The sequence below is a fragment of the Hippocampus comes genome, unplaced genomic scaffold (genome assembly GCF_001891065.2).
Source record: "Hippocampus comes isolate QL1 unplaced genomic scaffold, H_comes_QL1_v1.1 scaffold54, whole genome shotgun sequence".
Classification (NCBI taxonomy): domain Eukaryota; kingdom Metazoa; phylum Chordata; class Actinopteri; order Syngnathiformes; family Syngnathidae; genus Hippocampus; species Hippocampus comes.
In genome coordinates, this window is record NW_017805825.1 from 179,155 (window position 1) to 201,007 (window position 21,853).

The 21,853-nt window shown below is 45.5% G+C and overlaps 3 protein-coding genes and 2 long non-coding RNA genes across 17 annotated transcripts; 2 read left to right on the top strand and 3 right to left on the bottom strand.

The window, feature by feature from the left end:
• Positions 1-200: 200 nt before the first annotated feature.
• LOC109526044 (ARF GTPase-activating protein GIT2-like) lies at positions 201-10,250 on the bottom strand. 9 transcript variants are annotated; one of them, XM_019887048.1, is made up of 22 exons: positions 10,127-10,250; positions 9,557-9,606; positions 9,317-9,384; positions 8,409-8,542; positions 8,195-8,322; positions 7,930-8,035; positions 7,788-7,874; positions 7,537-7,667; positions 6,876-6,970; positions 6,751-6,796; positions 6,549-6,554; positions 6,392-6,443; positions 6,238-6,310; positions 6,027-6,124; positions 5,840-5,951; positions 5,209-5,579; positions 4,469-4,678; positions 4,225-4,314; positions 3,773-3,849; positions 3,463-3,621; positions 3,050-3,113; positions 201-2,880 (listed from the first exon to the last, which is right to left on the bottom strand). In XM_019887048.1, exons 3-22 carry the CDS (start codon positions 9,366-9,368, stop codon positions 2,677-2,679), a joined length of 2,295 nt encoding a protein of 764 aa, XP_019742607.1. In that variant the 5' UTR covers positions 9,369-9,384; positions 9,557-9,606; positions 10,127-10,250; the 3' UTR covers positions 201-2,676. The 9 variants fall into 9 exon arrangements, with proteins under 9 accessions (XP_019742607.1, XP_019742606.1, XP_019742614.1 ...); XM_019887047.1 differs by lacking the exon at positions 10,127-10,250 and having other exon boundaries at positions 9,557-9,823; XM_019887055.1 differs by lacking the exons at positions 9,557-9,606; positions 10,127-10,250 and having other exon boundaries at positions 5,209-5,316; positions 5,428-5,579; positions 9,317-9,540.
• Positions 10,251-10,354: 104 nt separating this feature from the next.
• On the top strand, positions 10,355-14,369 carry LOC109526038 (small G protein signaling modulator 1-like). The gene is made up of 9 exons (XM_019887032.1): positions 10,355-10,512; positions 10,614-10,657; positions 11,862-11,937; positions 13,142-13,304; positions 13,440-13,592; positions 13,684-13,751; positions 13,932-14,074; positions 14,148-14,287; positions 14,330-14,369. The coding sequence occupies exons 1-9, from the start codon at positions 10,506-10,508 to the stop codon at positions 14,367-14,369; spliced, it is 834 nt and encodes a 277-aa protein (XP_019742591.1). The 5' UTR covers positions 10,355-10,505.
• Positions 14,370-14,512: 143 nt separating this feature from the next.
• LOC109526043 (small G protein signaling modulator 1-like) lies at positions 14,513-21,322 on the top strand. Of its 5 annotated transcripts, none has more exons than XM_019887042.1 (19): positions 15,485-15,532; positions 15,788-15,930; positions 16,005-16,136; positions 16,389-16,513; positions 16,587-16,654; positions 16,720-16,883; positions 16,964-17,319; positions 17,387-17,451; positions 17,533-17,678; positions 17,920-18,048; positions 18,123-18,299; positions 18,406-18,474; positions 18,816-19,892; positions 20,069-20,193; positions 20,306-20,388; positions 20,569-20,678; positions 20,737-20,833; positions 20,903-21,070; positions 21,210-21,322. In XM_019887042.1, exons 1-19 carry the CDS (start codon positions 15,487-15,489, stop codon positions 21,296-21,298), a joined length of 3,369 nt encoding a protein of 1,122 aa, XP_019742601.1. In that variant the 5' UTR covers positions 15,485-15,486; the 3' UTR covers positions 21,299-21,322. The 5 variants fall into 5 exon arrangements, with proteins under 5 accessions (XP_019742605.1, XP_019742601.1, XP_019742602.1 ...); XM_019887043.1 differs by having other exon boundaries at positions 16,964-17,093; positions 17,193-17,319; positions 20,903-21,252; XM_019887045.1 differs by having other exon boundaries at positions 16,964-17,093; positions 17,193-17,319; positions 18,156-18,299; positions 20,903-21,252.
• On the bottom strand, positions 16,361-16,909 carry LOC109526064 (uncharacterized). The gene is made up of 2 exons (XR_002170267.1): positions 16,817-16,909; positions 16,361-16,503 (listed from the first exon to the last, which is right to left on the bottom strand). It is a non-coding gene; the product is annotated as an uncharacterized LOC109526064 (long non-coding RNA).
• On the bottom strand, positions 19,687-21,840 carry LOC109526061 (uncharacterized). Its single transcript, XR_002170264.1, has 3 exons — positions 21,514-21,840; positions 21,185-21,310; positions 19,687-19,764 (listed from the first exon to the last, which is right to left on the bottom strand). It is a non-coding gene; the product is annotated as an uncharacterized LOC109526061 (long non-coding RNA).
• Between the last annotated feature and the right edge of the window lie 13 nt (positions 21,841-21,853).

Sequence of the window (21,853 nt, forward strand, 5' to 3'; positions counted from 1 at the left end):
ATCCAGGGGTTGTTGCTTGTTTTTATTTACCTGTTGATTCAAACATTAAATATGTCCAGCATCTATCTATCTATCTTTCCATCAAAGCAATAAAATCAATTAAATGTGGATGTCCATCTATTCATGTTTTAATACTTTTGCCCAAAGGCTAAATTCACAACATGGCCTAATAATACAAAAAGTCAAATGTCAAAGCCACATATCAAATATATGTTTATTTATTTGTTGTTGGGTATACTCTGGGTTATTGGGGGCTAGGGAGGTGTGGGAAATAAGTACCAAGTGTGACATTTCTCCCATTTCATTCTAAATATAGTAAATTGTGGCACACGTTAAAAATACAAATACAACAAGCTGGAAAATAAATGGCATCTGTTAAATTAAAGGAAACATTTTATATTCAGAGTTGGAAAGAATTGTGTTGTACATGGTAATAAGCTGCTGTTTGTTTGTGTGTGTGTGTGTGTTTTTTTTTTTTTTTGCATTACAGTGCATAATCAAAACAAGATGACATTGAATGGCATCTCTTAACTCTCGTCTGCCTTTCGGACACTTTTAAAACACAAATGTAACTTAGACCCACTTCACTGGACTCAGTGTGGCCGAGGTATTCTGTTACTTTTTCCACGCTTAACATTCAGGACTGAAAGTGACACACGAGAACAGATTTTACCGAAGGGCACATGTACTTGGATCCAAGTTTCCTAAACAGCGGCTCTAAACAGTTTGGGTATTGTGTTGAAAATGCATCACAGTCATGTTGTTAACATTTGGAAACTAGAGGTGTAATGATTACCATAATCATTAACTAGTTGTTGTAAAATTAAGTGGAAAACTTTGACTTTGGAAAACAATGATTTTGACCATTAGGTTGCGGGTATAATTACAAAAATAAAAACTGCTACTTTTCTTAAGAGGTATGACACGCACGATCATAAATACGACAAAAGGTTTTGCATTCAATCTGGTAATTACATTGATACGTACATTTGTATGCACCTCCCAAGTCGAACCGAAGTGCCGCAATTCAACAAAGGGAGTAGTTTCTATTTACTTTAATATTGTGATGGCACCACAGAAGGGCACCACTGACAGCAAATGAGGAAGTGTGATGGTTCAAAAAAAAAAGTGATCTTGGAGCATCAGCTGCTAACTTCCACGACATATCAGTGAGATAAAACTGTCGAATTTCCATCAGTCTAGAAACGATTTACCCCAATGATGCATGCGTCTTTTGTTCGATGACATATAGTGACAGGCAGAACAATTAAATCATTTGCCACTAAATGGCAGTAGATACAAAGACTACCCTACCTGACATATGTTTCGTGGGGTGCTGTCGGAAATAAAATCAGTCGGTTTTAGTTGTCTTACACTAATTCTTATACTTACAGACAAAATTTGAATTGAAACGATGACCGTGCGTTGACTAAATGTCTTCACGATGGCAACGTTTGGACTGTGGTTCCACTTTCGAGGTTACGCATCATTTGCATCACGTTCATGAAATGGATTTCACATGAGCCGCTAAGGACATCTCTCTCTCTCTCTCTCTCTCACACACACACACACACACACACACACACACACACACACACACACACACACACACACACACACACACACACACACACACACAAAGTCTGGCTGTAACCAAAAACACTGATGTCAGATACAGTGAACCCTGACTATTTGTGGTTCGCTATTCACAAATTCACATTTTTTTCCCCTGTGGAACATACCCTGGGCTATTTGCTGAAAATTTCACCTATTCGCTGCTTGTTGTGTAAGGCTTTAAAAAGCTATTTTGAAGTATTTTGAAGCGATATCGCTGTCATTTGTTTTTGCTTTTTTTTTATTTTTTATTAAGGTTAGGAAGGAGCAATATTTTCAGCCTGGATTGTTAGCGGAAGTTACAGATTCTACACTGCTTCGTCTTTGATCTGCGTATAGACGATTGCAAAAAGCTCAAGCTAACAAATGGTGGGCTCATTGTATACGGGCAATTCCTGTGCATGTTTCATTATCAATTATCTTTATCGTTCTTTAAGTGTTTTAGGAGGATAGTATGTGACATATTCATGGTTTAAACTACTAATATTCAAAATATCCAAACATTTGAGGGGCGGTCAGCTTCTCATATTTCTTTTCTATTCGCAGCAGGGCTCGGCTTTTATCCTCCACAAATACCGAGGGTTTATCATCATTGCCATGGCGATATATCCTATCTGTTTTGGAGCACAAGGACTGAAAATGAGGTTGGCTACAAATCTATGTAATCACGCCTTTGCTATCAGTGAAATGCTAATTGCTAGCTGTGGCGGTTGTGAGGTAATATCTTCTCCTCTGTCTAAAACCAGGGGTTTCCAAACTGGGGTCAAGCAAACAATTTTTAATGAACTATTAGCTCGGATCATTTTTCATATGTCAATATCCTTAAGACTTTTTTACTCTTTCAGAAAATCAACTTTTCAATTCCTATGGCCCATTGATTAGATTTCTTTCTCCCCTGGACACAAAAGTTTGCGAACCCCTGGTCTTGACGTATCATTGTGGTTCACGATCAAGGTAATAATAAATACTGTTCAATTTTCCAAGATAAAGGAATGTAGTTCTCAAGGACGTGAAGTGACCATTTGGGGGTGGGTTGAATTGAGTTGAAGGGCGGGGTTCTGGCTAGTTGCTGTTCTCTTTGGTGGTCACGGTGACGAGCTGCTTGGCGGCTTTGGCAATGTCGTAGGCGCACTGGATGACCTGTTGCGTGACCAGCTGGACGTCGGCGGCGGCGGGGGGGCACGGCCCGCGGCACTCGCTGTGCAGCCGGCCGGCGCTGGTGGTGAGCAGCGACAGGGAGCCGCGAACCGTCTCCGAGGACGGCCTCTGCCAGGAAAAGACAATGAGATGAGATGAGATGAGAGAGAGAGAGCGGGGTTCGGAATGTATTGTCAAAGAGCAATATTCAAAATTCAATAGGCAAGACCGCATGATGCACATTGTGCGGTGGTGTTTCGTAAACACGTGCTGCTGTTGTGGTGGGGTGTCGCGTTACCTTGGGAAACAGAGCGGCCATCTCTTTCACAGCCACGCAGATCTTCTCCGAACACGGTAGGAAGCTGTCCGGAGACAGACAAAAACACATGTGTGGTCAGTGGTAGAACGGGTGTCATTTACTGGTTGCATACTTAATTCGAAGTATTCATTTCCCCGTTTTGCGGTACTAGCAGCGCAGAACGGTGGTCAATGTAACAATGTAACACTGTAAATTTCCCCAGTGTGGGACAAATAAAGGATATCTTATATCATCTTAACTATTTCACACCAAGCTCCGCAGTCTGCTTTGGTGTTTAGCTACAGATACCTGATACTCCCATTCCTGTGATGAAAAATGTTCCATTTTGACAAGTAATCAGTTTAGTGCAAATTTCTGTGAAAAATAAAAATCACAATTGAGGGATGACGTACCTTTCGTGTTTGGTCTCCTGGGCGGCCCTCAGAAGTTCCTGAATATTCTTGGTGATTTGCTCCGTCTTACAGATGACGTCCTCGGTGCACGGAAGGGCAGCGGCGTCTTCCTCGCCTTCGGTCTCGCACTCCACCGCTGCTGAGGCTACCAGGGGGCTGCTGAAAGGTGCACAAAATGGAGGGAGGGAGAAGATCTTAAATTGGGATGACAACCTGTATGGATGGTTGCTGTTTGGATCTTTTTTTTTTTTTTTACATATTAAAAGTGCATAACTTAAAGCACGAGTTTGACCCCCAAAACATTTCTTACCAAGTATCCTCTGGTTCAGAGTGGGTCGGCGCAGCATCATAGTTGAGCACGGCGCTGTGTGCCTCCAAACTGCAGCCCTGTGGGGACACCAGACAAATTACCATCCGATCCAAATGCGCAGACAAAACCACACAAGCATGCACATGTCGGATGCAAAAGGGACTGCAAGCGAGGGGATGCAATTAGTCGATGCAAACAAATGCCGGCATGAATAGTGAACATTTTTATCGGCGGCCATGAAGCACATTTTAGCTTTCTTTCAAGGACATTTGGACCCTGCGTCTGGATTTTAGCGACTCGGTTTCAGAAAAAGTCAAAAGCGAGCAAGTCAAAGCCGAGATGCTTTTAAAAGACAGCCACGTCAGGTGAGAGGCGGCTAGCATAAAAAGAGGGTGGGGGCGGGCGGGGCGGGGGAGGGCGAGTGCTTTTTGTGGAGCCCTCCAGTACTTAACCCTTCGAGATCTCTCATCCCGCGACCAGGACAGGGAGGAGGGGAAGGATGGGAGGGAGGAAGCGGCCGTTCCCAAAGGACCCCTCCCTATCTAGAAAAGGGTCACACCAAGTTGAGCCAACTCCAATGAAATGAATGAATGGAAAAAAAAAAACCCAAAAAAACACCACCAGCTCCAAGCCAGCCATGTACACTGAGTCACGTCAACAGCCGAGCGGGAGCCAAAATGCCCTCGTGGCGCTTACATTGGTAGGGAAGGGTTGTAAGACGACACCGTCCTCCCGCCGAGAGGCGTCGTCGCGGTGGGGGCACTGTCTGGGGATGGAGCCGGTCTCGTACATTGACATGGCGCGTCCGCCGCGGGTCTGGCGTCGGCCCACGGGCCCCTGGACCTGGACCTGGGAGCCCGGGGCCTGCCACCGCAGCGTCGTGTTCTCCGTTTGCAGGGAGTTCAGCTGGGGTGGACAGAAGAGGTGACGCAGGTCCGAGGGGCATTAATAATGGAGGAAATTGCAGCCAAAACTCATGGAAAAAGCCTTTCGGCTATTTTAAGACACAGTGGTGCCTTGACTTCCAAGTCAGGCTTGCACAATCACAAAAGGATGCAATTTGGAAAGGGGCTACTATTTTTTTCAACGATTATATCTGTAAAACATATCATTTTAAGTGAAGAAGAATTTTTAACCGACACCGATTCTTTTTAATCGTAGCCACACGTCTGACGTTCGCAGTCGAGCAAACCACGTCAAAATCGCTTCAAAATTCAGTGAGTTATGAATTTTTAAAGTGTGCTCATCACTAAGTCTCAAAAGGAATAAATGAATTTCCCGCGAATTAGGTGAAAGCTCCCTTCAGGTTCAGGTTGCCTTCAGGTTCATGCAATTTACAGCAAACAACATCCCAATCATTTTCAGTTTTTTTTCCAACTGAGGGAGACTCCACGTTGACATCATCAATTCACGTCCGGCTGAAGAACTTCACGAACCTTGCCCTGCATGGCTCGCAGCTCTTCGCTCAGGTGACAGTTGACTTTGAGAAGCTGCTGGATTTTGGCTTCCGAGGCGGTGAGGGCGCTTTTCACATCCATGAACTCCTGAACCGTGATGGGACCGTCCGACAAGTCGGATGACTCAGAGCTCTGGTGCATGTCAACGAAATTCAATTGATCATTGTGTGTGCGGAAGAAGTAGGTGCTTCGGCAAACCTTGGTTCTTCCGTCGGTGCCGTTGTCCCTGCGGGTCGCCTCTTGGACGGGATCTTCATCCGAGGCCACGCTGTCGTAGTCGGGCTGGTCGTTGTCTTGGCTCTCGCTGCTGTGGCGACTGTTTATTCCTTGCAGGATCAGCTCCACACTCTCTGTAGGCAGAGACATTTAAAGAAGACATACAGTGGACAGTGATGTTGTCATTGTTGCAGTAGGCGTGTGCAATTCATCGAAATCAAATCATGATTTCAAGTTTCCCTTCTCACGATCATGCTGTATTTTGCTTTTTTTTTTTTTTTTTCACAATTTCTGTAATTTATGTAAATATATTCAGCTGTGATAGGCTCCGGTTACTCTCGACATAAATGAGAATAAACTAAAAATGAATAACGGTACGGATGAATTTTCGTACCTTTCGGACTTTCGCAGGAGTTCCCCCACTGCCGGCGTTTGGCATCTGTCAGAATATCGATGACCAAGGTGGCAAATTCATGGGCGCTAAACCTCGCCAACTTTTGACGACCCTGAGGACGGAATTCATTCATTTAAAAACAGCACACATGAACATTTAAAAAAAAAAAAACAGGTGCAAAACTTGCTTGGTTTCTGGTGGAGGAATATTCGGGGTTGACTGGCAGGAAAGGGACCACCGTGGTGTCTGTTACCAGTGTGCTGTGGTTCTGAGTGGCCAAACACACTAGAAAAGAACAAGCAAATTAAAGTCGACGTCCTATGGAAAATATATTTCTTAATTATGAGTATACTAATAGTTGGGTCTTTGGTGTGCCAAGTGTTTTTGCCGCATCATACCCGCGTCCGTTTCCCGCCTGTCCACTTCGTCGTAAACATCCATAGCAAGCTCTTCAAACTGATGGTTACTTAGCTGGAACGAAACAAACAAAACAAAACCGGTCAACCAATCATATGAACTTAAAAATATGTAATTGAACAGGAGGCGCCTTACAGACTGGAGCTTCTTCTTGGCGGCTTTTGCAAATTCGGACAAATCTAGACTGCTAAAAAAATATATAATAATAATAATAATTAAATCATTTCAAAATGAATTCGCAGGAAACCAAAAATTGTGCACATGCAGTCACAAAAAGATATCAGCTGCTTACTTATTCCTGTAGTCATCAAAAGAAGGCAGTGTTGGAAAAGTATTTGTCTTGAAAATTGACTCAATTAAAAATAAAGCATGTCTCTTTGTTTTTAATATAATACAGCTATGGCAATCCATACAAGTGACACCGCAAAATTGTCATTTACTCTGAGCAACTGTTTTTTTTTCTCCAGAGTTAGAAACAATAAAAGCAGGTGTACCTGTCTGCCATTTGAGGGATGATGAAGTGTTGGCCAAATCTGTGATCTGTAACAACATAATCATCAACGTCAAATTTTCAGCCATAAGGCAACGGAACTTTAGGGTCGATGCTTCGCATTATTACCTGGTCTTCGTCCACAAAGGTAAAATGTTAAGCGATCGGTGAGTTCGTATTGGATCTCCACGAGGCGCTCAGCTAGCTCCTGATGCCCAGCTTGTCTGCAACATCAAGTTTGGAACATGTAAGGAACCGACCGCTCAGGTATATTAAAAAAACAAAAACAAAAAAAAAAACTACATAAGCACAAGTTTAGGATGCAGTTGTTTTTCCAAGTAAAATGTTTGAAATGAGTATTTTTCCAAATTTGCTTTTGTCGAAATAACTCCAAGTGCCACTTTCTATGAACTGTTTTGAGCTCTTTTCTTTTTTTTGTAAATTAATTATCAGGCTGTACAGAATTTGGGAAACGCTGGCATTAAGCGTAAGACGATACATTTTAAGGGAAATGATATATAAGTGCTGAAGGGAGGAAGCCACTAAATGGTTCGGCTGAGCATGCTGGCCAACTGAATTTTGCTTCAGTCTTACATTCATTGAATTAGTCATCCGTCATGTGACATCATCATCTTGTATTCATTGTTTCACACACCATGCTCATGGTGGACTACAACCACTTTTTCCATGTTACGGCTCTGGTTAACACATTAAAATAAAAATAGTACACACATCTGTGGTTGTTGTCTTCCTCTCAGACTGTAATTGACGCACGTTGGTCTGGCTTTACCTAGCGTAGTCAATGGGGGTCTTCCCACTGGAGTCAAGAGCGCCGGGATCAGCTCCATACACGGCCAATAGCTCGGCTTGTAACAATTGTCCCGCTTTTGCTGCTATGTGCAGTGGCGTGTTTCCTTTCTCCTGTGACCCCGTTTCAAAAAAAAAAAAAAAAAAAAAAAAAAAAAGGGGGCATATTATTAGCAACATGATATCACGTGAAAAGGAAATAACACAAACAATCGTCGGGATAGTTCCATTCACCGGATGGAAGAAGTTGGCCTGCGCTCCCAGTGATAAAAGTCTCAGGCAGGTCTCCAGGTTCCCCGTTCGAACGCTGGAATGCAGTTGCTGCACAGAGAGAGACGAGTGAGTTTGGCTTCATGATGGGACATCAAATTCTTACCTTGCTGAGATCTTTGGCGGTCACGCTGTCATCCTCCCGACAAGGCATGCGATGGACGAATGCCAACATCTGGTATTTGGCCTTAATGAACTCTGTTTTATTGGGACTGGAGAGAACACATTTGGTTTGATTCTGTCATGTAGTGTTGTGAAAAGATCAGGATAACCCCAAATAGGGTACTCCTCTCTAATTGACACTGTGCCCCAATTAATTGCGACATAATAATAACAACAGTAAAATACAAACGTAAGTGGCAGTCACTTACTGAACGCGATCTTGAGGATTTGCTTTACGCTTGCCACTAGCTGAGGAAGAGGAGGAGGAAGAAGATGGGTCCAGAAGGCTGTGCTCCCATATGGAATTAGCTCCATTTCCGTAAAGTGTCTGGACCATCTAAAACGAGTCATTAAACTCTCCATTAATGTGTGAGATACGCCAACAGCTACAGAAGTGGTCCTATCGGTATCACCAATGGTCACCTGAAACTGGGACGGGGGCCACACTGAGTGGGTCAAATGCCGGACTTGGGAGCTGTGTCGTCCCAGACCGCGATGAATGCTGCAGCATTCATCGCAGATCAACACACCCCGGTTGACGGAGGCCCAGCGAGGCTCTGTAAAACGCACATGAGGTGGAAAATGAGGTTTGTATTCAGTGATGCTCGTGAACTCTTGCCATACATGGGGGTTGGGCTAAGTTTATCTTGAGACTTAAACACTAGAGAGCATGCGTTTTACCTACACCGAAGGAGCCGACGGAAAAACAAACATCTTTACTGTCATTACATGACTGTTGCATTAGTGTAGGTTCATGATAGCTACAGTGCAACACTCAATTGAAAAAATGCGCGCTATATCCCCTGCGTACGAACGGAATGTGATAAATAGAACCCACTCTCACACACGGAAACGAATAATGTGCATTCACAAATAAATGAGAGATAAGCGAGCAGTTTGGCCCCTTGTTAGATGGATGGATGCATGGATAGAAAGACTGACATACTCTATTCATCCCCCTGAAATATCATAAGAAACATTATGCCGCCTTACTGGCCATTTAACAACAAACGTTCACCGGCTAATCTACAATTCACGACGACACAGCATTGACAGCTGTTGAGCATCATCGGACTACGAAAGAAAATATCGCGAGAAGCAGAAAAGTTCGCTACAGCTCGCGCACAAACACAAGCAAAAACACTACCAAGGACACATTTAAACCACAATCGTAATAAATAGAAGACATTATGTGTAGTAAATCAGCTATGTTATCGTTAGCATCACCATAGTAATACAGCACAGGCAAACATTGCACGGTTTATATAGTGTTGTGTTGGAGGCTATAGCAGGTTAGCACGGCGGCTAGGCAGTTAGCTTGTTTGACATACCCGGGGCGCTGCAGTCGGCGCAGACCTCTTTGCTTCGCACTCGCTTTGACATCCCCCCCTTACAGACGCTTATTCAAACCAAACAGAAGAAGAGTGGACAATAGTGAGTGAGCCAGTCGAGCAGCAGTCGATTATGGTTGTCGGGACAAAAAGCAACAACTCTCTCGCTCTCTCAGCCCATCTGCCCTGCCTACTGTTGAACAAAGATGGGATGGAACCCGTTCCGATTCTCTGATGTACCTCCTCGTTCGCTTCCTCGCTCACTTCCGCGTCCTGTACGTCCACTGAACCTGCATAGTATTCGAACCGTATCAAGGAAAAATACGATTGACCAATACCTCTATATGATATGCCACGTTGCATTATATAATAATTAGTATTTCACATACAATGATGCTTGATTTTAATTCGTTCCGTGATTAAGCTTGTATGTCAAATCAACTTTCCTCATTGAAATTATTAGTGCTGCACAGATGAGCTGAAAGCAGTTGAGGCATCTCAATGAATTATACTTATACTGTCCCCAAGGCAGACCCGTCAAAGAAGGGGAGGGGGCACATGAAATTCAGCATGGGGGGCCTGGGGTTATTAATTATACCCTACAGACAGTACTTTGCTTGATATTTTTGATTGTCACCATATTCTATTCGCACCACATTGTCCCTCCCAGTCAGAAGTCTTGAATGGTGCAGACAATTTGTGAAGATGCCTCGTTCACTTTTTCCTTGTCGATGTATCTTCAAGCCAGAACTAATACTGAATCGTTGATTTTGTTTGTATTATATCATATAATAAAGTCCCAAACAGTACTTAAATCCGGTTGGTTGCCTTGTTGCAGTTACGTGGCTCCCCCGCGCAGCTTCATCTGGATAATTGCAAGGACTCTGCTTAATGAGGCGGCACCTACAGCTCGTCAACCTCCAACGCGTGCACCCTGCAAAAACACGCAAGGGGACGAACAATTTCACTGTAAGCCCCCCTGAGGCCCCTCCAAGCTGCACGACCGGTTGTGTGTGTGTGTGTGTGTGTGGGGGGGGGGGGTACTGTGTCTTTAAAGGGGTGTTGGTCGACGGAGAGGTAGCAGATAGGTTTAATTTAGTCGCAAGGAACACGGAGTACGCTTCTTTTTATTTTTGCAAGGGTTGTTGACTTCCGAGAAAAGCAGTTGCCGCGCGTGCAACCTGCAACCATGGGAGGTAAGCCTTATTGACTCTGATTCACAGACTTATTATGCATTGAGATGATCCGTGCCCAGATGCACACATGCAATATTGATTGTGTTTATCTGTCGCGACAGAAGAGGAGACTCGTCAGAAATTGCTGCGCAATGTGAAGAAAGAGGTGCGTTGTGCTTTTGAGTGGCCCTATTTTGGCGTTTTATTATCGCATGAATCGGCGCAGAAGCTTAAAAAAGAATGCACACTGTATATAGCCATGACGGTGATGATGCTGGTGATGACGACGGTGATGATGCACGCGCGCGCGCACTCACACACATACATGCGCGCACCATTTTCCATTTCCCTTTCATTGCGATGGAAATTTATTGTGGCTTTTCGATTTTTGATCCGTTTTGCACTGAAGCGAGAGCAGACGGAACCTCTCAGTGTCGATTCCCCATCGGGAGAAGGAAAAACATGGCTGTTTTTTTTTTTTTTTTTTTTTATTCCCAAGTGAGAAAGAACGGTACTTCCCCCTCACCTGTGACTCATTGCATCTCAAGCATACACATGAGGAGGGGCTGCTTTTTTTTTTTTTGCATTCTATAATATCGTTTATACAGCCCTGGGTTGGGAAAAAAACAACAACAAAAGACTACAGCAATGCAAACTATGAGTTCTGCAACCAAATTTTGTTATTTCAAGATTTTGTCTTTTTCAATTCTAGACACTATAATACTACTGTAATAACAATACCGTCATTTAGAGCATATTTTTGCACAACAACTACAAAATATCTCGTATACAGTATAACATATCTGGGAAAAGTATGGCCCAGATGGATATTTAAGCTCCTCTCACGTCCATCTCAGTCCCCAGATCTCAACCCCATTGAAAACCTGTGAGAAAGAGCATAGTGCAGAGGAAAGGACCCAGGTCACAGTAAAGTATGAGGAGTAACATAAATGAAATGCGAATAATTTCACAGTTTAGGCATCATGACTGGATTTGGTGCCGCAATTCACTGTGCAGAATCATCCAACTTGTTGCATGAAAATACTGTGGCTATAGCCTGAGGAGCTCGTCAAGGTCAGAACAATGTCACATATGCTTTTCTCCACATTGAAGAAAATGGTAACGCTGTCTACTACAAATCCAATGTGCTTGTTTTGATGGCTTGTTTCGATGGAGTAGCAGTGGCTGTTGTCAGGCACGGTTCGAGGATTTTTTTTTTTCTGCCCCTCTCCCGGTGCTTGACCAATACATTAGGGGGCCTGAGAAAATCATTTATAAACATATCAAATCAAATTGTTGGAGGGGCTTAACTGGGGCGAAACAGATTTATGATAGGCCGTGAATCAACACTGATTCTTCTTGTTCCATAGGTGAAACAGATCATGGAGGAGGCGGTGACGAGGAAATTTGTGCACGCCGACAGCAGCCACATCGTTTCATTCTGCGGTAGAAAAAAAGACATGCATATTTTCCTGAAATTACTTTGATATTATTCTGACAAATGATTTTCCTTTTCGGGTGGCGGCGGGTGGTTGGGGCTCAACTTGCTTGAACACTCACAATTTTTTTTTTTTTTTCGCAAGTGCATGTATCGGAAAATGTATTCCAAGGTCCCCAATCATTAAGAAGGAAATATCTATCATTTAATCAAGTCAGAGCAGTTACTGTATATCCAGTCACTATTACAGAATATGAACAAGCTCCCAAAGCCCTCGGGTTGAACGTGCGATTAATTATGCTTTGAGAATGAATTAAAATAGCTCCGCTTGTTTAACTACACATGCATGAAATGGCTTACTAGGTCTTTTGCATGAGCACCGGTGGCAGCTATTTTCCCGAAAGTAACCGTGGTGCGTTTGCCAAAGGTGGCCAGATAAGAATTTGAGTCAGATAACACCCCTGGGAGGTGCTGATGCTAACCAGGAGCGAGGTGTGTGTGTGTGTGTGTGTGTGTGCGTGTGAGACTCACGTCCCTCATATCCTAGCAACAGTGTTTGGGTCCATTGTGCCACCTGTGCTTACCTTTCACCTGTTTTTTTCTCTTTTTTTTTGGGGGGGGCATACAGTTATGAAATCCCATTGCATGTACGTCGCTGCACAAATTGGGTTCAAGTTTCCCCATCGACATGTCATTAGTCTGTTTCAGCCTTGTTTTAATTCTGAAAAAAATGCTACTGTGTAAAATTGGGTATCAAGAAATAAATACGTTTTTATAGTCGAAGTGTAATTACAGTCGTGGGTGTCAATCTCGGGGGTGGGGAATAGTAAGAGTTTCTGTGGACCCCCACCCAGCTCCCACCCCACCAGTCGACGCGAATAAAATTTTCACTCGTTAAAATACAACAGGGGGTGTCCATCACGAATTATGGCGGCCCAGATTTCGGTGCGATGGCCCAAATTACTGTTACAACAAAAGCACACCGATGTGTGCCTTTAAGGGGCGAGGCCTAATGATATCGGGCCGTCATCCTTATCAGGATTCATTTTATATTTTCTCCTTACCCGAAATTAGAGGGCATTACAATAATTGCTTCTCATTTTTTTAAGTGACAGCTCAGAATTTAAAACTTAAATTGGGAGCAATCCTGTGTCAAGGAACCACTGCATTGAAAAAAAATGGGTTCCGATGTGTGTGTGTGTGTGTGTGTAGCTACCGTGGAGGCCTGTGTGCTGCACGGGCTGAAGCGGCGTATCGCGGGACTGCTGTGCAGCAACAAGGTGGCGGCGCTCTTCATGAAAGTGGCCAAAAGCTTCACGCCTGCAGAGCAACTGTGCCACAAGGTCCAAGAGCTGGAACAACTTATCGAAAACAGGTGCTGAGGGGGCACACCACACTTGAGGGGCATTCAGTCGAGAGGTTCCACTTTCGCAGCACACCCTGTCATTTTTTTTTCCTTCAATGATTAAATGAATTTGATTTAGAGCTGGTATCTAAACATGTCTTCCAGCAAACAGAACAATTCCTCACAGGGCAACGACTGCGGCCGACAAACCAAATTGAACAACCTTCCACCTCAAGCCCTCAAACATTTGTGGATCCGAACGGCTTTGCTGGAGAAGCTACTGGATAAAATCATCCTGTATTTGGTGGAGAACTCCAGGTATCAGTTTGCGTACATTCTAATAAATCCTGTTGGTCACACTCATCTGCGAGACATTTAAATGATCCATTTGTTGTATTTCCTCCTGTAGCACGTTTTATGAGAAAGAAGCCATGCTGATGGATCCTGTGGATGGACAAATTCTTGCATCACTATTGGGTAAATTTAATTGCCGTTATAGCCTGGCGTGGTCATCATGCGAGTGTCAAAACATCTAATCACAACACTGCCAACTTTGCCAGATTGAGAAGACACTTTCTTGTTTTTTTTTTTTTTTTTTTTTTTGGGTGGGGGGGGGTATAATGCTTTTGTGACATGTTCCTTGACGGTGCCTTACAGTCGGTCCCTGCGCCTTGGAGTACACCCAAGTCAAGACCGCCGACCATTTCTGGACGGACCCATCAGCTGACGAGCTCGTACAGAGGCACCGCATCCACAGTGGCCACTGTCGACAGGATTCTCCCTCCAGGAGGCCTGCCCTGGTTAGTTCATTATTGAGTGAGAGCCATTTAAGCATCTCATCCTCATTTTTTTTTTTTTTTGGTCACCGTGTAGATTCAAAAGAGGCAGTCCAGTGGCAGCATGGACGACCGCCCTTTGGTGTGGGCAAGAGAGTACGTGGAATCCCTGCACCAAAATTCCAGAGCCACGCTGCTTTTTGGCAAGAACAATGTCCTATGGTCCGGGTGCAGCCGGTATGTCAGGTCCAAGTGCCCATTTTCATGGCAACAAATTAGGCCGGGAAGTGGAAGAGAGGCGGTGGGGAGGGCGGGTTGACTTATTTTTTCACTTTAAAATTAAGGACTGTAAATTCAGCCTTGTAGGCATCATCCCACCTCACAATCTCACGAGGTTCCGGCACGAACGAGATATGTATCAAATACTGCCTTGTGGACTCTTGCAATACCTAATCAACTGACCTGCACGCTGCTACCGTGCTTCTCCAGCGGGACGACATGGAGGCCATTCCTGGCTATCTCTCCCTGCACCAAACGGGAGAGCTGATGACACTCAAATGGACACCCAATCAGCTCATGAATGGCAACATGGGGGAGCTGGATTCTGAGAAGAGGTAGACCCAACAGTGAGTTCCTCTAATAAGGACAAACGTGTTTTCAATATTTCCACCCCTCACTCCCCCACAGTGTTTACTGGGATTACGCCATGACGATTCGCTTGGAGGAGATAGTCTATCTCCACTGTCACCAGCAAGGTAATTCATTTCTGAGGTTGGGAGGAGTGTTCATGGCCGCCAACTTTGAAACCTTGCTTCCCCAGTGAACAGTGGCGGAACCCTGGTGTTGGTCAGCCAGGACGGCATCCAACGGCCCCCTTTGCACTTCCCCAAAGGGGGCCACCTGCTCCAGTTTCTCACCTGCCTGGAGACGGGCCTCCTTCCTCACGGTCAGCTGGAGCCGCCGCTTTGGAACCAGAGAGGAAAGGTGCGCATGACTGACTACTTCTTGGACGTCATGTCACCGGGGGTTGGTGTGGATTGAATGGTTTTGTTTTTCATACGTAGGGAAAGGTTTTCCCCAAATTGCGCAGGAGGAGCCCGCATAGCTCATGCGACTCGGTGTCTGATAAAGAGGATGACGAGGCCACGGATTACGTGTTTCGGATCCTCCTTCCTGGCAATCAAATGGAGTTCAGTAAGTTCGATAGATGGACAATGCTAAATTGCGATGAGGTTTCGGCAATGGAAGATTGTGACTCTCCTTTGGCGGTGGGCGTCTTGTCATTCTGTGCAGTGCCCTTAGAGCTGATAGACCAGGGCATGAACATGTGGCAACCGCCACCCAGGAAGTCCTCTGGGTCTTCCTGCTCTCAGACCGGATCATCTGATAGCTCATTGCCGAGTGGCTGCAATCAGGAAAGGTAGGACCAAGAAGCCATGCTGATGGATCCTGTGGATGGACAAATTCTTGCATCACTATTGGGTAAATTTAATTGCCGTTATAGCCTGGCGTGGTCATCATGCGAGTGTCAAAACATCTAATCACAACACTGCCAACTTTGCCAGATTGAGAAGACACTTTCTTGTTTTTTTTTTTTTTTTTTTTTTTTGGGGGGGGGGGGGGATATTTCTTTTTTCGTTGTGAAAAACATTTTTTTTTTTTTTTTTTTTTTTTTTTTTTTTTGGGTGGGGGGGGGTATAATGCTTTTGTGACATGTTCCTTGACGGTGCCTTACAGTCGGTCCCTGCGCCTTGGAGTACACCCAAGTCAAGACCGCCGACCATTTCTGGACGGACCCATCAGCTGACGAGCTCGTACAGAGGCACCGCATCCACAGTGGCCACTGTCGACAGGATTCTCCCTCCAGGAGGCCTGCCCTGGTTAGTTCATTATTGAGTGAGAGCCATTTAAGCATCTCATCCTCATTTTTTTTTTTTTTTTGGTCACCGTGTAGATTCAAAAGAGGCAGTCCAGTGGCAGCATGGACGACCGCCCTTTGGTGTGGGCAAGAGAGTACGTGGAATCCCTGCACCAAAATTCCAGAGCCACGCTGCTTTTTGGCAAGAACAATGTCCTGGTGCAGCCGGTATGTCAGGTCCAAGTGCCCATTTTCATGGCAACAAATTAGGCCGGGAAGTGGAAGAGAGGCGGTGGGGAGGGCGGGTTGACTTATTTTTTCACTTTAAAATTAAGGACTGTAAATTCAGCCTTGTAGGCATCATCCCACCTCACAATCTCACGAGGTTCCGGCACGAACGAGATATGTATCAAATACTGCCTTGTGGACTCTTGCAATACCTAATCAACTGACCTGCACGCTGCTACCGTGCTTCTCCAGCGGGACGACATGGAGGCCATTCCTGGCTATCTCTCCCTGCACCAAACGGGAGAGCTGATGACACTCAAATGGACACCCAATCAGCTCATGAATGGCAACATGGGGGAGCTGGATTCTGAGAAGAGGTAGACCCAACAGTGAGTTCCTCTAATAAGGACAAACGTGTTTTCAATATTTCCACCCCTCACTCCCCCACAGTGTTTACTGGGATTACGCCATGACGATTCGCTTGGAGGAGATAGTCTATCTCCACTGTCACCAGCAAGGTAATTCATTTCTGAGGTTGGGAGGAGTGTTCATGGCCGCCAACTTTGAAACCTTGCTTCCCCAGTGAACAGTGGCGGAACCCTGGTGTTGGTCAGCCAGGACGGCATCCAACGGCCCCCTTTGCACTTCCCCAAAGGGGGCCACCTGCTCCAGTTTCTCACCTGCCTGGAGACGGGCCTCCTTCCTCACGGTCAGCTGGAGCCGCCGCTTTGGAACCAGAGAGGAAAGGTGCGCATGACTGACTACTTCTTGGACGTCATGTCACCGGGGGTTGGTGTGGATTGAATGGTTTTGTTTTTCATACGTAGGGAAAGGTTTTCCCCAAATTGCGCAGGAGGAGCCCGCATAGCTCATGCGACTCGGTGTCTGATAAAGAGGATGACGAGGCCACGGATTACGTGTTTCGGATCCTCCTTCCTGGCAATCAAATGGAGTTCAGTAAGTTCGATAGATGGACAATGCTAAATTGCGATGAGGTTTCGGCAATGGAAGATTGTGACTCTCCTTTGGCGGTGGGCGTCTTGTCATTCTGTGCAGTGCCCTTAGAGCTGATAGACCAGGGCATGAACATGTGGCAACCGCCACCCAGGAAGTCCTCTGGGTCTTCCTGCTCTCAGACCGGATCATCTGATAGCTCATTGCCGAGTGGCTGCAATCAGGAAAGGTAGGACCAATGCCTTCTTTCCATATCAAGATCTTGTCGTGGATCTCATTCAATTTACGGTACCAAGGGCTCCTCTGAAGCTCCTCTGTGACACCATGAAGTACCAGATCATCTCCCGTGCATTCTATGGATGTGAGTGCAAATTCCACTCCAATCTTTCATTGAATACAACAGTTCTCATAAGAACATTTTTCCCCCCCGCCTCCACTTCAGGGCTGGCGTACTGCCGTCACCTGTCCACCGTTCGCACCCACCTCTCTGCTCTGGTCAACACCACCATAGTCTTCTCTGACGTGCCCTCGGATGCGCGGGAAGGTCTCTCTGCCGACGTCTGGGCCACGTTTCTCAATGACAGCTCTGTAAGAATTGCACAGAAAGGGGTTACGCATGGGCAGTTTTTAACATTGATCAACACACACCATATCACAAGCTAATCGCTTATGGAACATTTTTCAAATGTTTGGGCCTATTCTGACTTTGTCAGCAAGGGAGGGAAACTGTTGGAATTTGGCCCAATTGACGCTGTGCGTGTATGCCGCTTAAGTGACTGCACACCATTTTCAGTCGTCACAATAAATTAAAAAAAAAAAACAATTTCAGGCCTATGAGGAGCTTGAGATACACAGGCTGGTCTATTTTGGAGGCGTGGCACCTTCACTGCGCAAGGAAGTCTGGCCCTTCCTTTTGGGACACTACCGGTTCACAATGACGAAGAAATCCAGGCTTGAGGTATTTTTTTTCTTATTTTTACTTCAAAATGAGAATTTTGTGTTGATTTTTTTTCTCCTTTGTCTCTGGTTCAGATTGATGAGCAGATGCGTCTCATGTACGAGCAGATCATGAAGGAATGGCGAGGCTGCGAGGCCATCGTGCAGCAGAAGGAGCGCGAGAAACACGCGGAAGCCCTCGCCAGGTGTTTGTCCGGCAACAGCGTCGAGCAAGCGCCGGTGGTGGAGCAGGACTCAACCATTAGCACAGATGTAAGTTGACTTTTTTTAGCGCCATGTGTCAAAAGGGAACTACAGTGGCCTTTGTACTTTTCTGACATGTAGTTCTGCTTTTTTTCCCCCCCCCTTATCATTGCAGTCATCTCTATGCAGCAGCTCAGATCCGCACAACACGCGCTCACAAAGTGACTCCAGTTGTAGTGCACCGGTAAGATTCAAATGCAGCATCTTTAAAAGGTTGCGTGAGTTTCAGGAAGCAACATTTAAAGACTTATTTGCTTATCTGTGCATCCGGCGTTACCGCAGCCATTTTCAGAAATTGGCAGAACAAAATGTTTTCATTTCACACTTGATTGGGTGGGGGCTGGCACTCCAGGGGCTGAGACTTATTTTTTATCGACAAGCTATTAAGTCAGCTTGGCGACATTTTATATTGAGAGCTGTTGGTCAGAACATTCGGAGCAATTTTCACATACTGTATTAGCAATGCAGTTCTACGCCGCATCTGCTTTTCTCTGGTCACTCACTCACCTTCCTTCCATCTGTTAGGTATTTGCATCAGTCGATACTGTGGATCCCCCAGAGATGAGGCCTGAAGGAGTGCAAACAGAGCCCGAGAGTACAACAAAGGGCATCTCAGCTGCTCCCTCTGTGTCGAGCAACCCATTCTGTGAGAATGTATCGAAAGCATCACCGGCTTGCGACAGCTACCTTCTTTTAACGGGGCCCGCTTTTATATCTGCAACCTCTCAGCAGTCTGCGAAGGCATCGGGCATCTTGAGTGAGGGATCGACAGCCGAATCACTGCCAGGGATGGTCAAGGTGCTTGAGTCAGTGCCAAAGGAGAGCCTATTGGCGAGTGACAAGATGGAGAGGAACGAAGCCGAGGAGAAACCTGAAAACACAAATACTGCAAATGCATTCATTGAACGAAGAGCTCCACCGGACAATACCGATGTTATCAAGCTGGAAAAAGAGATTCAGAATGAGTATTTCCAAGCCCCACCACTCGGACAGACCCTTCAAGCACAAAATAGACTCGATCAAGAAAATGAATCGTCTGAAAAAAACAATATCGCAAACATCGAGAGAGATCCAGGGAGTTCTGAAAAAGAAGAAGCATTTGACAGCCTGCACTCGCAATTGTTGACTGCCTGTCTCTTGGAGGTAGACAATGCTGAGTCGGCGGATTCTGTGTCGTCTGAAGCCAGAACTGTGCCGGGCTTCTCAAACTCACCGGTCAGGCAAGTACTCGATGCTCTCCAGTCGGCATCCCGCGGGAGCCTTTCCCTATCGTCCCATACTTGGCAGTCCCCGGATTCCGATGACTCTCCTTCCGCTCTGGAGATGGAGGACATTCCTGCCGGGGTGGCTTGCTTAAACCTCGAAGAACTGAACACCAGGCCCTTGACGATACTTGCGGCCCCGCCCGCGTGTCGAGCTCAGAGAGCCAAGCTGGCATGCGAGGATCTTGTGGACACCGCTTGTAACACCAGTCCTGAGGACACCGACCAGGGGCTGTCTGAAGATGAACCTGATGTGGAAAACAGCTTTGCCGAACCAGAGTCTGCTGAGGCGGTCGCAGAGTCCATACGGCAAGACTCCTCGGCTCAACAAATCTACACTGTAAGTGTGAACTGTTAGCATACAGAATAGCCCCAAACCACAGAATTTGAAGTTCAGTTAAAAAAAAAAGAAAAAGAAAAACAGGGGGAGGAAAAACTGGCCATTATAGATTGTGGTTCCGCTGCACTTTTAACGAATAACCAAAACTTGCTGACCTCTTTTTACTCTACTGGCAGCAAGAGACCATGGACATGTACCTAATCAACTTGCATCGCATTGACAAAGACGTCAGACGATGCGACCGCACATACTGGTACTTCACTCCCGAAAACCTGGACAGGCTGAGGAATATCATGTGCAGGTAACAAAAGACCACAGTACAATCTCGATGGGGCATACTGCACTCTGAAGGTGAATTTGAATTCTATGCCAATTTTCATCACCCCGTTGGGGCCGTTTGCAATGTTTCATAGCTATGTGTGGCAACACTTGGACACGGGTTACGTCCAGGGCATGTGTGACATACTGGCCCCGCTGCTGGTTATCCTGGACGACGGTGAGTGTTTCGTCGTTGTTGGGCTGTGAGACTTTAGTCGAAGGTCATCCAACTCTTTACCGCCATAACGCAACAATTTGCCACAGTAGTTTGGAGGGTTGATGGAAGCTATCGGTTTCATTCATGTCATTAAATGTGGCATTTTCTAACAACTGTTTTATTTGATTGCGCTAATCGTAGAGGTGATGGCGTTCAGCTGCTTCACCGAACTGATGAAAAGGATGAACCAGAACTTTCCTCACGGGGGCGCCATGGATTCTCACTTTGCCAACATGCGCTCGCTCATTCAGGTATGCGCAAGTCAAAAGATGCAAGATTTGAGCTCATTTGTTTTTTTCTGCACACTAGATCCTGGACTCTGAGCTATTTGAGTTGATGCAGCAGAATGGCGACTACACCCACTTCTACTTCTGTTACCGATGGTTCCTACTGGACTTTAAAAGAGGTGAGGCGTCAACCTGAACGTGGGGCGGGATCCTTTTCGAGCTAAGACGACTTTTTTTTTTCTATCGAGAAATGGTGTACGATGACGTTTTCTCTGTGTGGGAGACCATCTGGGCGGCGGCATACACCACTTCGGAGCATTTTGTGCTTTTCATCGCACTGGCTCTGGTGGAAATGTACAGGGACATCATTCTGGAGAACAACATGGATTTTACTGACATCATCAAGTTTTTCAATGGTACGGTAAAGTATATACCGTGGCCCCATGACCAGTTCACGATTTACCGGTCGATCGCGATCGACATAATCTGCACCCTTGAATTAGCAGTACAATCTTTTTTTTTCTTCTTACATTGGACCTCCCTTTGTCTTCTCAGAAATGGCCGAGCGACATGAGATCCCGCGGGTCCTCACGATGGCTCGAGACTTGGTCCACAAAGTGCAGACACTCATAGAAAACAAGTGATTCTGGACTCTGCTCTTCATCTGCCATTTCCGATCGCGATCGACATAATCTGCACCCTTGAATTAGCAGTACAATCTTTTTTTTTCTTCTTACATTGGACCTCCCTTTGTCTTCTCAGAAATGGCCGAGCGACATGAGATCCCGCGGGTCCTCACGATGGCTCGAGACTTGGTCCACAAAGTGCAGACACTCATAGAAAACAAGTGATTCTGGACTCTGCTCTTCATCTGCCATTTCTGTTTAAATATCAAGTTTAAAAAAATAGTGTTAAATGCAGTAAGGGTCTTAAGTGGTTAAACCTGATTGTCAGCTGAAGACTTTCAGTTGCTCCCATCTCGACTGAGAGTGAGCCAGCAGATTGATTCTTGAGTGTTCATGTTCACCTTGTGAATGTACCCATGTCGAAACAGCTTCAGGATGTTAATTTTGCCTTAAATGTTTCCCTCTTTCAGGGATACAAAGTGTAATTTGAAGTCATACCTTCCTAACGGCATCTGACGCTGAGCTGGTTTTGATCAGGATACCTGTTAAAAAAAAAAAAAAAAAAACAAGAAA

Bases quoted from the DNA above. Each gene is read 5' to 3' on its own strand.
- LOC109526044 (XM_019887048.1), bottom strand. From the start codon at position 9,368: ATGTCAAAGCGAGTGCGAAGCAAAGAGGTCTGCGCCGACTGCAGCGCC. The intron at 6,311-6,391 runs GTAAGGCGCCTC...GTTTCGTTCCAG, and splicing joins CCAAGAAGAAGCTCCAGTCT to CTAAGTAACCATCAGTTTGA. The intron at 5,580-5,839 runs GTACGAAAATTC...CTCTGCCTACAG, and splicing joins CTCCTGCGAAAGTCCGAAAG to AGAGTGTGGAGCTGATCCTG.
- LOC109526038 (XM_019887032.1), top strand. The intron at 11,938-13,141 runs GTAGAAAAAAAG...GTGTGTGTGTAG, and splicing joins CCACATCGTTTCATTCTGCG to CTACCGTGGAGGCCTGTGTG. The intron at 13,752-13,931 runs GTAAATTTAATT...GGTGCCTTACAG, and splicing joins AATTCTTGCATCACTATTGG to TCGGTCCCTGCGCCTTGGAG.
- LOC109526043 (XM_019887041.1), top strand. From the start codon at position 15,487: ATGCTGATGGATCCTGTGGATGGACAAATTCTTGCATCACTATTGG. The intron at 18,300-18,405 runs GTAAGTTGACTT...TTATCATTGCAG, and splicing joins ACTCAACCATTAGCACAGAT to TCATCTCTATGCAGCAGCTC. The intron at 20,834-20,902 runs GTGAGGCGTCAA...TTTTCTATCGAG, and splicing joins CCTACTGGACTTTAAAAGAG to AAATGGTGTACGATGACGTT.